General features: G+C 35.6%; 1 protein-coding gene across 3 annotated transcripts; it reads right to left on the reverse strand.

The window, feature by feature from the left end:
• Positions 5,643-13,389, reverse strand: LOC109327219 (pentatricopeptide repeat-containing protein At4g21300). 3 transcript variants are annotated; one of them, XM_019560296.1, is made up of 3 exons: positions 7,923-11,108; positions 6,477-6,529; positions 5,643-6,087 (listed from the first exon to the last, which is right to left on the reverse strand). In XM_019560296.1, the coding sequence occupies exon 1, from the start codon at positions 10,588-10,590 to the stop codon at positions 8,017-8,019; it is 2,574 nt and encodes an 857-aa protein (XP_019415841.1). In that variant the 5' UTR covers positions 10,591-11,108; the 3' UTR covers positions 5,643-6,087; positions 6,477-6,529; positions 7,923-8,016. The 3 variants fall into 3 exon arrangements, with proteins under 3 accessions (XP_019415841.1, XP_019415840.1, XP_019415839.1); XM_019560295.1 differs by adding an exon at positions 13,300-13,389 and having other exon boundaries at positions 6,019-6,529; positions 7,923-10,727; XM_019560294.1 differs by having other exon boundaries at positions 6,019-6,529.

Genomic DNA, 15,831 nt, shown 5'->3' on the forward strand with positions numbered 1-15,831 from the left:
AAACATAATTAGAACAATTGGCATGAGGTAGCCCCCTGAGTATGAAATGAATGACCATGCATGTACTTATCATTGGACAAAATGAGCTGAAAACATGGACTATGGGATTTCAAATGCTAATAATATACTATCAGAGTGTTGTAGAGATAGCATAGAGCTCATATTCATATGTTGCAGGCTCTGCATTCTTCACTGGAATTGGTAGATGGAAAATTACATATAAGATAGCTCATGGAAAGTTACATTTAGCCAATGAACAGTGGATGGAAGCTGAGCAATGTGAGTTTAATCATTGAGAAGTAACATCAGAGAAGTATCTAATATGAGCAAATTTTCAAAAAAGTTATGAATGTTCCTGATCGATTAGTATAACATGCCAGAATCCTTATCCTAAAAATTGAACTTTCACAAGAACTAGGACATTTCAGAAACTTTTATAACTAAGCAGAGGCGATTTGAACTGTGAAGGCATAGGAGCAAAGCTAGCCAATGTGGAAACAGATTGTGAGACTGTGAAAGACATGGTGTTGCTGCTACATTAGCTGATAGAGCATCAGAGATGGATTTGTTTCGATTCTTTAGTAGTCTGGGCTCAAAAGTGAACAGAAACTGTTCCAAATTATTTATGGATGGTGGATCAACTTGATTCTGAAGTCTCAACCATAGTGACCGCTGGTTGAAAATCCTCATTGAGACCATCCAAGATGTAATCGATATGTTCAACAAGAGAGAGAGATTGAAGAGCCAATTGAGAATCAGTTTAGACCTTGATTTGTGAAAGAAATTCTGAAATTGAATTGGAACCTTGAGAAATTGTTCAAAGCTGGTGACTCTTTGCTTTAGTACAAGAATTACAAAAAGCATGAAGTTCGTCTCATAACTGCCACAAACAAGTGCATCCAACCACATGAGGTTGATGCGATTCAGAGACGGAGTTTAACAACCACGAGAACATCGGTTGATCTTGTTCTTCCCAGCTAGAGAAGCCAAGATTAACACGATGTTGAATCCTATTAGTTTCACTGGGAAATCGTTAAGGTACCTCTGATGATTGAATAAACCTAAGAGTTCTATTTGATTTGAGAACAGCTAACATGAACTGATGCCATGTTAGGCAATTCTTCTCTGTAAGTTTCGTGATCGGAGTTGGAAGACTCAGCAGTGGAGAAACCACTTAAAGTAGAGCAACAGAAGCTGTGTGCAGTGGAGAATGGTGAACATGAGGATCGGAATCATAGGTGTTATCCATGGCGGTATTGATATCATGTAAAACTTGGAAATTGAAGTAGTAAGAAACAAGAAAACAAGAGAGAATCCAATCTCAATCTTTTTCTATATAGAATTAATTGAGATTACAACGGATGGCTCATTCATATATATATAGGCCAAAGCTAATGGTGCCAAAGCCTATGATAGCTGGTAACACATAACTAACAGCTATCCTAACTAACTTCCTAACAAAACAACAGAAGCTAATTCTTAGCTCTAACTAGTACTATTCTCTAATAGGTTCCACCACAGCCTGAAAGAAAATTACTGCAGAAATGAACCAAAGGGCTTTCTTCCAAAACTATGTACTCTTTTGATATCTACAAAATAAAAATATTCCAACAATGGATACAAGATTGTAAAGTACAAGAATGAATGTTGCTACACTGTTTGAGGGTGCAATGAGAAAAAGGAAAGAATTGTCATCGATGTTTTTTAACGGGAAAACATGAAAACCCAAATTTAAAAGATAATGACAAATGTAAGCTAAGGACTTTAAGGTTCAGGAGTGCTTTATGAATGGGAAACATGTTAGACACTTCACACCATCCATTATAAAAAGAGACCTAGATTCACGATATGGAATTCATTCAAAACATTAGTTTTAGCATTTAACTATTACTTTTAATACTTCAAAAGGAAACAAAACATAATTTTATTTTTTAGTGGGACAAAGGCTTGGTTGTTGTTGTTGTTGTAATGTACGACATGGAAGTAACCTGCTTCTTTGTATCCCTGATTGCAGTAGGGAAATTAAGGCTATGTAGTTCTTTTAGAAGAAGATTGGTAGAATGATTCTTATGAATTTTCTGAATTTTTGGGAAGCAGATCAAGTATAGAAGAGGTCTACAAAGAGGGCCCAAATACATATAGGTAAGGCATTTTCCCCAACCTTCTCTGAACTTAGGAAATAAAATAGGTTTCAACTCGTGGCATTTTTTTTTATAATTTTAATGATTTGGGGAAGAGAGTAAAATATAGCACAAATCTACAAAGAGACCCCAAACATGTATAGTTGGCATTTCCTCAGCCTTTCGGGGTTTAGGAATAACTTTTTTTTGTTTTAGAAAATATTTTGATTACAAATATGTTCCAACTACAAACATTGAGTCAAACATAACATATACATAACATGGATCAAAGCTGTAATAGCAATTTCGGTTTTCAGCTAATAACTTTGCTATTAAAGAATATTTTTGTTATTTTACTTTTTAAACCTTCTAGAACTAATGAGGTGGCAGTTGTAGTGCTATTATGTTAGAATAATTCACGTGGGTCATCATTGCATTTGCCTATATAGAAGGCACACAACAGAAGGAATGAATATATATCATTACAGTATCAATTTCTCTTTCTACTTTCATCATTTCTGTTCTTACTTTCTTGCAACGAGATCCTTTCTTTATCGGGATTTCCTGTTGAAGTAAGGATATTCTCGGTATTGATCCCTGAATATCCAAATCTCTCCCAATTGGTATCAAGAGCATTGACCTGGTGCTGTGAGAAATGGCATCTGCTTCACCAAAAGAGCTCACCATTGCCGATCTGGAGAAAAAACACGAAGAAGTCAGTGCTCGACTAGAGGAGCTAAATCTCAGCGTGAATAAAGGAATGGAGGAGATTCACAATATCTTGCGGGCTCAATCACAGCAGTATTCTAATAATGGGTCCTCGAGCAACAATGACCACAACAACACTCACAGGAATAACCTTGGTCATGTCATAACAAAAGATGGAGTATTCACTGATCCCACAAAAATCCAAGTTGTTGCCAATTGGCCTATACCTACTACTATCAAACAATTGAGAGGATTCCTAGGTCTTGCGGGCTATTACCAAAGGTTTGTCAAGAACTTTGGTGAGATAGGCAAACCTTTAACTAATTTGATGCGCAACGATGGTTTTATATGGTCCCCCACTGCCTCTGTTGCCTTTCAAGAATTAAAGACAGCCCTCACAATAGCCCCTGTACTTGCTCTACCGAATTTCACCAAAACTTTTATAGTGGAGGCGGACGCATATGGAACAGGTATCGGTGTTGTCTTATGCAAGAAAAACATCCAGTAGCTTACATTAGCAAGGCGTTGGGACCAAAACAGCAAGCCATGTCCATTTATGAGAGAGAACTTTTGGCAATTGTCTATGCTGTCCAGAAATGGAGTACTTATTTAGCACACAAACCTTTTATAATTAAGACCGACCAGAAAAGCATCAATTTTATGCTTGAACAGAGGTTAAACACCCCGTTTCAACAAGTATGGATGTCTAAACTCATGGGCATTGATTTCGAAATACATTACAAAGAAGGAATTGAGAATGTAGCTACAGATGCTTTATCCAGAAAAGCTGGAGCTGAATTGTTGTCGTTGATGTTAAATATTGCCCAGGAAGGCCTATTAGATAAAATTAAAGCTTCTTGGACTGAAGATACTGCTCTCCAAAGGTTGATTTGTGAACTGCAGCAGAACAGCTACTCACACCCAAAATTTACTTGGCACAAGGCAGAATTGAGAAGAAAAGGAAAGCTAGTGGTTGGTCTAAATTCCGAACTACAGAAAGTAATTCTGCAATGGTTGCATGATTCTCCATATGGAGGACATTCTGGAAGAGATGTCACTTCAGAATCAAGTCCCTTTTATTGGAAGGGAATGAGTAAAGACATCCAGCATTATGTTAGAACTTGTGATGTATGCCAAAGGTGTAAGCCCAACCTTGCTGCTTATCCAGGATTACTCCAACCTTTACCCATTCATGATAGAATATGGGATGCTATCAGTATGGACTTTACTGAGGGATTGCCTACGTCTTCAAGTAAACAAGTCATTCTTGTGGTAGTCGATAGATTAGCAAGTATGCACATTTCCTAGCCTTCTCTCATCCCTACACAGCACTTGATGTGGCTCGACTATTCCTTGATAACATATTTAAGCTACATGGCATGCCTAACACAATTACTAGTGACATAGACCCCATTTTTATTAGCAAGGTTTGGAATGAGCTTTTCCAATTACAAGGAGTTGCACTCAACAAATCCACTGCATATCATCCACAATCAGACGGCCAAATAGAGGTTGTTAACAAGTGCCTTGAAACAACCTTAGGTGTATGTGTAATGACAAACCTTCCACATGGTCCAAGTGGCTTTCTCTAGCAGAGTGGTGGTATAATACAAATTATCATTCTTCCATTCACACTACCCCTTTGAGGTGGTTTATGGCCAACCCCCTCCAATCCATCTTCCTTATCTTCCAGGAGAGGTTGTTACTGTAGCTGCGGAGAGGACTCTGAGTGCAAGAGAGGCTGTTATTCAGCTCCTGAAATTCCATTTATTGAGGGCTCAAAACAAGATGTCACAGCAAGCTAATAAACACAGGAGTGACAAAAAATTTGCTATTGATGATTTTGTTTATCTTAAGCTCCAACCTTACAGACAATTCTCCATTCGTAATCAAACACATCACAAGCTGTTACCTAAATTCTATGGACCTTACAAGGTAATTGATCGAATTGGTGTTGTAGCCTATCAACTTAATCTTCCTGCTTTAGCTGACATACATAATGTATTTCATGCATCTCAATTAAAACTCTGTCGTGATCCAAATACCATTCCTCTGCATACCTTGCTGCAATACAAGACTTGGCTATTCCTTTAAAGGAACCTGAAGCTATTTTATACCGAAAAATGGTGAAACGAAGAAGACTTGCTGCTACTAAGGTTTTGGTGCAGTGGAAAAACCAACCTAAAGAGCTAGCCACATGGGAGTTCTATTATGATTTACTTCAAAAGTTTCCAAATTTTCACCCTTGAGGTCAAGGGTGCTATTGAAGGGACGGGTATTGTAATAGCAATTTCAGTTTTCAGCTAGTAACTTTGCTATTAAAGAGTATTTTTGTTATTTTACTTTTTAAACCTTCTAGAACTAATGAGGTGGCAGCTGTAGTGCTATTTTGTTAGAATAATTCACGTGGATCATCATTGTATTTGCCTATATAGAAGGCACACAATAGAAGTAATGAATATATATCATTACAGTATCAATTTCTCTCTCTACTCTCATCATTTCTGCTCTTACTTTCTTGCAACGAGATCCTTTCTTTATCAGGATTTCCTGCTGAAGTAAGGATATTCTCGGTATTGATCCCTGAATATCCAAATATGTCCCAATACATAAATGGATCAAAGCATCATAGGATATAGCATAAAATACAAATGACGTAGGCTCAAATGCTTTATCAAGCCAAACTCAAGATGAAGGACATAAAACAAACAACTTAAATCATAAAGCTATCCTCTTCATCTCATATATTTTTATGACTCTCTATTATTTATTTTTAATATGCAAAAAAGAAAAGCTTATTAAAAAGACTCCAAACCTGGGAACCAAAAACAAGATCAAAACCTAATAAAGCCAAATTCACTACTTTTTACTTCAGAAACTACATAAAAAATGAATCAAACTAAGTAATATAAAACACAAGAGGGAATCGAAATAAAACTAAAACAAATATGACACAAGTCCAACAGCAATTAAAACATATATTATTTATAAAAAAACAAGGTGACGAGGAGGAGTCAAAACATATCAGATACAGAACGTTTGACCTTGGACCTGTGTGCTCGCAGAGATCAATGAAGGGGGTGAACAGAGGCAGTAATGCAGATGGCAGTTCAGCGAACTCCACAGAAGCCGTGATGGTGGCAAAGAGTGGTTTTGTCAGTGGGCTCGCTGGAAGCTTCACCGATGTTCGGAATTGCAGCGAGGCGGCGGTATGTGATTGCTGACGTGATGTTCTGCTGCTTGAACTCTGGCGGCTTCTCTGTTGGATGCAGAGGAGAGATGACGGTGAGAAATGAAGGGTACTAAGGGGGTTGAAAGATGATTTGGCTCTTTTTTTGTTAGAGAGATTATAATGAAATGGCAATGGAAGCTTGAAGTTTATAGGTGATGAGTGAATGGGTTTTGGTTGTTCTGTTTGTAAGTTTGATTGAGGATGAGAGTGTAAAGGTGGAAGCTTTGATTGTGTTTCTGCTGCGGTATGGGAGGTATTGAAAATGTTAAAACATCAAAAAAATATGAAATGGAAGGGAGTAATAATTATTGTAATTCAATTAAGGGAACTTTTAGAAGGAGATGGAAACTTTCCTAAGTAACCAACATAGAATGCCATAATGAGCATCTGAAAAGCAGACAGGTTACTGTTTTTACCACCTTTTTCCAAAAAAAATCCAAGCCTTCCTGCTTCCTTGTAGTCATTCAACCTGTCAACAGAGTAAATGGAAAGCATTCAATACTTATGTTATTAATAGGCTAACATATTTTTTTAAGGCTGAATTTTTGTTTAAATAATCAATCACATTCTTAGTTAAACAAACCCTTTTTTGAATTATCTTTTACAATTTGTTTTACTAATACATTACACACATACAACATATATGTATTTTACCACAGTTGGACTATTGAACCATGAACCAATCCTTTAGTGAGTTCAATGATTAGTCCAGTTTTCAAATCCTTGGCATAAGATATATTCCTAGCCACTATCCAATATAGAGAATTAAAGAAAACACAATAAGCAAATAGAAATACTTATCGGCATATAAGAGAAAGCAGTTCAACTTAAAGAAAAATATTACTCTATTTTGTATATGGTACTAAACCGACTGGTCTAACGTCTACCATATCTTACTTTTGCTTCTCCTTAAAAGCATGGATGATTCTAATGTAACCAACTCCTGTCCATGCAAGTACTTGGGTCACAGACTCATGGGGTTGAAATAAAAACCTAAGTTCCTAGTAAAAATTAAAGTGTGTCAGGAACAACAATTAAGTCCATGTCCTTGGTGGGGTCAGGAACGAGGATCAAACAACATCATTATATTCTGTCGAAGACCATGTCCTTGGAAAGGACATTTAAATCCAAGTCTCTTTTTTTGGTTTCGCGTATAGTTTTTCTTTGTCTTCCATTACCTCTAGCTTTTGAGCTATCCACCATTTCGACCACTCGCATGGTCAAACAACTTAAGGCAAGACTCTATCATATTTTCCTAAATAAGTTACCCCTACTTTCTTTCCAATGAATTTGCTTTTTGTTGTCTTATAGTAGAAGTATATGACAATGAAATGGTAAAGGTAGATATACTAGATAGAGACGTAGAGTGCATAAGTTTACCTAAAAATAAAAATAAATATAAATTAAAAAAGGGGCAAGAAATAGTTAATGTTGGTAAGACTGGAGACATGCACCCCCTCCCCTATGCCCTAGTAAGGGAACCCCCTCCCGGCTCACAAGGTGGGAACTAAAAACCAGCAGGAATGTAGAAGTTGCGAGAAGGGCCGACATGATCTAGCAAATAGATGTAGCTAATAAATCAAATGAGGGAAATTCTTAGTAGTTGTCACACTTAAGTAGTATTAGAACTGGAATTGAATTACAGAATAATGCAACAAAATTCATATCATGATGAATAAAAAAGGGCGGACAAGTACACGAGGCTCTCACCTAGTGGGGTCTTTGGAAAGCATGTGTGTAAGTCTTACCAAGCAAAGAAATTGTTTCCAGGATTTGAACTTGTGACCTCCAAGTCACAAGGCAAGCAACCTTGTTGTTTCCTATTAAATAATTATAAGCATTAGTGGTGATTAAAAGTGTACCAGTTAGTTCTGTTTAAAGTTTTGCTATGATAATATGGTTGCATCAACAAATATTTGCTCAAGCTGATACTGAAAGTGTGAAAGAAACCTATTATCAACTTTTCTCCATTGAATTCTTGCTCATGATTTGTGGATGCAGTGGAAGGTAAGGTTGGGGGACATAACCCTGTTTTCTCAACTCAAGAAGAAGACTATTCAGAGTCAAATAGATCTCAACAGATTGTGGGTGACTTCCATCATCAGCAGAAAACGTATGGGTGCCACCATTGACATCAATCCCACTGCACCCACGTATCTTCTGAACTCCTCTTTCCTTCATATCACTTCGTATCTTAAGAACACTTTCCCACTCCCCAGCATCAGCATGTATATTTGAAAGCAATACATAGTATCCTGAATTTTGTGGGTCTAATTCGAGAAGATGCTTTGAAGCTAGTTTAGCCAACTCCACATAGCCATGAACACGACAAGATCCAAGCAGTGTCCCCCAAACACCTGCATCTGGAGTGAATGGCATGTTTTTTATAGTATCAAATGCCTCATGCATATGACCAGCACGACCATACAAATCTACCATGCATGCATAGTGTTCCATCCTAGCACAGATCCCATACTTCTCAGTCATGCAACGGAAGTAGTATATGCCCTCATCAACTAGTCCTGCATGGCCACAAGCAGATAGTATAACAAGAAAAGTAACATGATCAGGATGAATTTCATCTTCTAACATCCCATGGAATAGATCAAGGCATTCTTTTGGGCAACCATGGTTTCCATATGCAGTAATGATACTATTCCATGAAACTTCACTCTTCAAATCCATTGTGTCAAACACACACCGAGCCAGAGCTAGTTTTCCACATTTAGAATACATGTCTATCAGTGCACTTGCAACAAAAGTGTCATAAGTAAATGAATTTCGTATCACAAAGCCATGCAACTCTTTCCCATAATAGAGTGATGGAAAATTTGCACAAGCAGAGAGAGCAGATGATATGCTCACAGAACCAAATTTGATTCCACTCACTCCCATTTGACGAAATAGATCAATAGCCATTTCTGGTTTCCCATGCTGTGAGAAGCTTGCAATCATTGAGTTCCAACATACACTATCTCTTTCTGACATTCTTCTGAAAAATTGATAAGCAAGATCCAGCCTTCCACATTTTGCATACATATCTGTGATGGCAGACCCAATATGACACAAACTATCAAGTTGTTTTTTTAGAATGTAACAATGCAACTCCTTCCCTAATTTCAGAGATGCCAAAGCAGCACAAGCTGGCAGAACACTAGCCATGGTCAGGCGATTAGGTGTCATTCCTTCTTGAATTAGCCACCTAAGAACAGTTATAGCATCAATATTCAGCCCATTAAGTACATAGCCTGAGATCATAGCCGTGCAAACTGCAACATCAACCGACGCATTCTGCTGGAAAATCTTCAATGCCATGTCCACATCCCCACCCTTTAAGTATATGTCAATAAGAGCACTCTTCAAATAGACATCAAAAGGAAGCCTGTGTCGCACTATATAACTGTGAATTTCCTTACCACGTTTGATACTCCCAGATTCAACGATAGAAGGTAGGAAACTTGCAAAAGTGATCGAATCAGGTTTCACACCAGTGGAGATCATTTCTTTAAACAAAGGTACGGCCTCATCTGTAAACCCATTTTGTACATATCCAGCAATCAACCCATTCCAAGTCACTGTATCAATCTGTGGCATTGTATTAAACAACTTACGAGCATAAAAAAGGTCCCCGCATTTTGAATACATGGCAAGTAGTGTGTTTGCTACCTGTGAATCAAACTCAAACCCACTACCAATAACAAGACCGTGGAGCTGAATACCAACAGAAAGTATTCCACTTGTAGCACATGTAGCCAAAATACAAGTAAACGTTACTGAATTAGTCTCACTATGAGATTTCCTCATTTCTTGAAAAGTTCCTATAGCATTGTTAAAATCTCCACTTTTCACATAACCATTGAGCATGACATTCCACAAAATGGTGTCTCTTTGAGGTAATTCATCGAACACGCATCTCGCAAGATGAACATAGCCATTATCTGCATATAACTTGATCAAAGCACTACCAACAAACAAATCCACATGAAACCCCATTGATCGAATCATATCATGAACTGTCTTACACAATGGCACATTATTCAAACCACCACAAGCTTTAATCACATAAGGAAATGTGTATTTGTCAGGGGAAACCCCACTACCCAACATCTTGAAGTAAAACAACAAGGCAAAATCAAACTGCCCCTTCATGGTAAACCCTCTTATCATCCAATTCCAGGGAAGACTATAACACAATTGGAGCCTGAAAAACAGGTTTGTAGCATCCTTAATGCTACCACAGAGAACATACGTACCCAAAATCTTTGAACTCAGTGTGTTATTATCACTAATTCCATCAACAATGGCATGAGCATGAATCTCTCTGACTTGTTGAAGCACTGAAACAGAAGCATCATCTGAACAAGCACGGAAAACAGATTCCAATTTGGTTGCAAGGGCCTCCTGGGAATTTGAGGGTGAAAAATGTAATATTGGCATGACATTATTGAAGTTTGTGTGGATGAATTTCGACCTTGAAACTGCAATATATGAGAGGGTTTTACATATGGAGCATAGATTTGTCTTGAACATTTTTGTCCCGATATTCCAGCATTGAACAAAGTCTCAAATCTGTAAGGCTTTACACCAATCTTCAAACCGAAGACAATGGTCAAATCTTTAATACCAGGAATGTCATCAACTTCCTAAATAAGCACCTACACTACATCCTACAAATACACAAAATATATCATAGAAACAAATGAACAACAATTAACAAGGTATCAAGAATTGGCAACATGTATACAAATACATGATAATGTTTTAGAGTGTATAAGAATGAGATATCCCTGTTGATGTCACGTTGGGACTAGCAACAACCAAGCTTTAGTCCAACTAGGTGGGGTCAGCTACATAGATCGAACAACGTCGTAATGCTCTATCATAAATCATGTCCATTGACAAAGCACTCATTTTTAATTATTTACTAATTGTTTCACATTTAGTTTTTCTTGGCCTCCCTATGCCTCTAGAAATTGGATTAACCTCCATTTGATATACCCTACTCATCAAAACTTCTAACAGTCTTCTCCACGCATACCCAAACCACTTAAGGTACATTCTACATCTTTTCTACAATAAGAAATAACCAACTTTCTCTCTAATGCATTCAGAATCAGAGAATAATGAATACACTTAGGAAAGTGACAATTATCACCATTGAAACACGATTCTCTCATTTTGGTAGAGAACCGGAAATTGGTTCTCTCGTACCAATTTGTGGTTCTTTTGCGGATTGGTTCTCTTCAAGGAACGAACCGGATTTTTACCTACAATTTAAGTAAAAGAAAAGAAGAATATTTGGTAATGTACAATCACTTACATGAATGAGTTACAACTAACAAGAAAGAATTTTATCTTTGTGTATTTCTCCTATGGTGAAACAAAAATTGATTCAAACCTATAAGAAGCCGCACTAGAATCGATTATGCAGAAAGCTATAGAAACCCTATTGAATATAACCCTAGCGTACCAATATTTGGCAGGGTAATGTACAGCATAACATACCCACATTTGTACCACAAAGAACCATGTATCAGGTGACTATGATGATTATCACTAACAGTTAGTTAGTTAATATGAGGTAGATTGTAGTGCATGTCACCTCCTATAGTAGCTTCTCTAGCAAGTTTTCTAAACCTCTGTATATAGAGGTGTTCAATCATTGTAATATTCATTCAATTGAATAAGAAATAAAGCTTAGTTTCAGTTTCTCTCTCACTCTCCTTGTCTCTCTCTCTCTCTCCTTGTCTCTCTCTCTCTCTCTTAGCCTAGTTTCTCATTTTACACATTCATTCATAATACTATCTTGTCTAGTATACTCACTCATCCAATACAACATTTACAATCTAGCATTGAGCTATGTTATCATACTTCCACATCATAATCTAAAAGCCTCCATTTTTTGGCTTACCATCATCAGGGCAACTGACATGGCCAGATCCTCTTGCACAAACGATCTCTGAAAAAGAATAAAACATCCAATAAAAATGCCAACTAGGCAGCCCAGCATAGAGAAATTCTTCAGTCCCTTTTACTATCCCTAACCTTATCCCCACCCCCCACCCACTTAAACTTTGGAACTGGTATAGACAATAGGCTAAGCAAATAAAGAAACTGACATGTCATTATTACTCAATCACATAGCATCTGATTCAATTCTTACTTCTTAGTCCTTCACATCTTATGTCAGATTTTTTACTGATTTAGTGAGGAATGAAGATATTTTGCATATACGCATTTGTGATACATTGAAGCACACTCACTGTTACTCAGAGATATCACCTTCCCCTTGCATATACACGTTTATGATACTCTGCGGTCTGCCCAACATATGAGCTATATTCTATGTTTGGTGCATTTATATAAATATTATGATTAAAAAGTGGAACAAAGTAAACAAAATGGAACCAATCTATTAATAATGTATTCTTCAATATCCCGTCTTGTTTCATATGTGTGCCAAACACTGCCTAACAATGTTTTCATCCACCAACCTCTAAAACTACATTCTCATTCTTAATAATACCCATAGAATATAAAAGTCTATCTAATTATGGAGCTAATTGGAATGAGATATCAAACTCTAAGTGAAGGAGATAATAAATACAAGAAAGAAAGATGGAGAACATATGGACCAAAATGGAGTCACGGTTCTTGAAGGGTTGCGGGTGAAGAGTCACAAGTAGATGGCTGGTGATACTCAACCCCACACACACATTTTTATAGTGACTCTTGTACCTTCCCATAAAAGCTTCTGAACTTGTCATCACTATCTGTGCTCCAAAATCCAAATTTGTGTCAAAAGATCAATTTTTTTTCTAAGAGTATATGTGCCCTTCAGTCATCGACATTCAAATACTAATCTCTTTCGAGTCGACATTCAAATACTAATATCTCTTTCGAGTCGCATAGATTACCATACTGATAATAATAATTTAAAATGCCACTGAAGACAATGGTAAAGAAAATTTATAAAAGAACAACGGAAAATAGTACACATTGATGACATTCATATGAACCTTTAATCGAACACCTAAAATGCAAAATGACTCTGAAGTCGTTGAAACACGTAACATAATGTGAATAAGCCAATAGAGAAAACGAAGAAAAACATGTTCAGGAAGCAGAATAAAAATCTAGCAGTTAAGTTTAAGGCACGAAAATGAAGCACAGTGTAGGTGTAACAATGTAATATAAAAGAATTACATAGCTGAGTATGGAAGGGAATACACTACTAACCAGAGCAGTGATAAGCGTGGCGTTTTTGCCACACTCTCCGGTGACTACAACGACGGGTTCGAAGTGGAGGCCGAACCGGTGGCGGAAGCGGCGGCGGTTGGCTGAGGATGGAAGTGTTGGACGAAGGCACTTGGAAAATAGTTGTGAGAAAACTATAATGAAAAATAATATATTTTGACTCAAATATTATTAATCCATCATTTATTCTCGACCATTATTGATTTTTTAGAAAAAATAATATATATTATATATCAACAAGTATATATATATATGTTGAATTCATATTAATATTATTTTTAATTTCAAAAAAGTACTATGGACATGTAATGGCTTATGAGTTATGTGTAATTTTTTTGATATATATATATATATTTATTTATTTGTGTTATACTTAATTTTTGTAAATATAATGTATTAATCTCTTTCATATATATTCTTAAGGATAATTCAATTGCATAGAGGAAAATGGTTCTAGATGTGGATGTTTCAATTTGAATGTAAATCTATATATGTAATCTATATTACTTAATAAAGGAAAAATACAAAATAATCACCATATTATGGTGTAATTTGTGATTCTCTAATTTGTTTTTATTATCTTCTTATTTGTACAAAGAAACCATATAATATTATTTTCTTACTTTACCCTCGTTATCTTCTTATTTTGCAAATGTATTTAAAAAAGTTGAACATTACACCAATATAATAAGTTCAATTACAAATTACAAATATTTGACACTAGGTACTATATTTATCATTTATAATATACAAACTACACATTGCAAATAATACAAGCTGTCAACACGCTAGTTTTTTTAATAAAGACAATTTTAATATACATTTGAAATAATCATTAGATTTTTGGGCCCCAATAATTGAAGGTCTTATGCCTATGTTTTCTATATATGTCATGACCTCATTTAATAATCTAAGTAGGGATGTCAGCAGGCACGGGTAGTAGCTATACGTTACCTGTTTCAAAATAGAAGAGTAATACTCATAGCCGTCCGTACCCGTATGGGTACCCGTGTGCGGGTATTTCTGGGTACCCGCGGGTACATTGAGTACCCGTGAGTTTCCTCTATTATAAATAAGTTTTTAAATTTTTACTTCTAGTATGTTCAAATAAGATGAAACTTAACTATTTTTGTATATTTTGATTGAATATTTGACAAAAATGCTAAATTTATTGGTGTTTTCTATTTGTGTGATTTTGTGTTCTCATTTCTTTAACAAAAAGTATATATTTTCTTTATAAAATATGTGTGTTTATACACATGTAATAATATTTGGAGGGTGTTTCATCATCAAACTCAATAAAATATGTAAACAAAGTAAAGGAAAAAAAATGTACATAGTGTAATAAATGTTAGAATAATGTATTTTTATTTTAATTAAATATAATATATTAATCATATAAATAACAGGTACCCGCTGGTACGGGTACCGTAATACCCGTACCTGCCCATATGTACTACTGGTATTTTTAAAAACCCATTTATAATACATCTGGGTACCCGTTTGTGACCCGTACCGTGCCCGTACGGGTTTTACCCGCAGGTACCCATGGGTACGGATTTTTTGTCATCCCTAAATCCAGGTGACTTAAACCCAAGACTTCGTCCACTTTAGGTTTCCACAAGTCCTTACAAGCTACCAAATGATATTTTATGCTAGAAAAAGATATCCCAAAATAGAACTAAGACATTGCTTCTATATATCATCACAAATGCCAACAAGAATAGTTGAGAACATTGCATAGTCTAGAAGACTTAAAGAGAACATATTTAATTAAAGCTACAAATATGACCCGCACTAAGCTGAACTAATTTCACATTTGTTCGAAACTTGGTTTGTTATTTAACTTAATAAACTTGATTCACAAATCAAATGAGTTGAAATGGAACCCGATAAATAAACGAACTAAACTTAAGTGAAATACATATCGACTTGTTAGGTTCATGAGATGACTCGATTATATATACACATAGTGACTCATATGAGAACAATTTTAATATAAAAAGAGAAAAAAATGTATATACTCATAGTGTAAGAGTTTTTTTTATATTGATATTGCTTCATCCACCGTTAATTTTCAATAATCGTTGATTACTCAAAAAAGTAATCCAAATGAAAAGTAAATGATGTAATGATTATATATAAATATTTACATTGCATGTTCATAGATATCACATTCATAAAAATTGTGAGAATAGTAAATCATATATACAACTATATATGGATGATTAAGATTAAAATTTAGTTAATAGTCATAAGATTATTTAAAAAATAATATGGGATTATCCTATAATTTTGATTGTTCAAATAAAGTTGGGTGAAAATATTAATTATTTCCATTTCTAGCATTAAAAACATTTATAACTTAAGTCACTTTTATCAATACATGCACACATAAAGAATCCTTCTTAAATGAACTTCAATTAGTAGTTATAGTTATACATTCACAAACTTCAACTTGGTGTATATATATGTAATCAACAACTCGTTAAACCGTTTAAAAGTCCTTGAACA

The sequence above is a fragment of the Lupinus angustifolius genome, chromosome LG14, assembly GCF_001865875.1.
Source record: "Lupinus angustifolius cultivar Tanjil chromosome LG14, LupAngTanjil_v1.0, whole genome shotgun sequence".
Taxonomy (NCBI): Eukaryota; Viridiplantae; Streptophyta; class Magnoliopsida; order Fabales; family Fabaceae; genus Lupinus; species Lupinus angustifolius.

Bases quoted from the DNA above. Each gene is read 5' to 3' on its own strand.
- LOC109327219 (XM_019560296.1), bottom strand. From the start codon at position 10,590: ATGTTCAAGACAAATCTATGCTCCATATGTAAAACCCTCTCATATATT.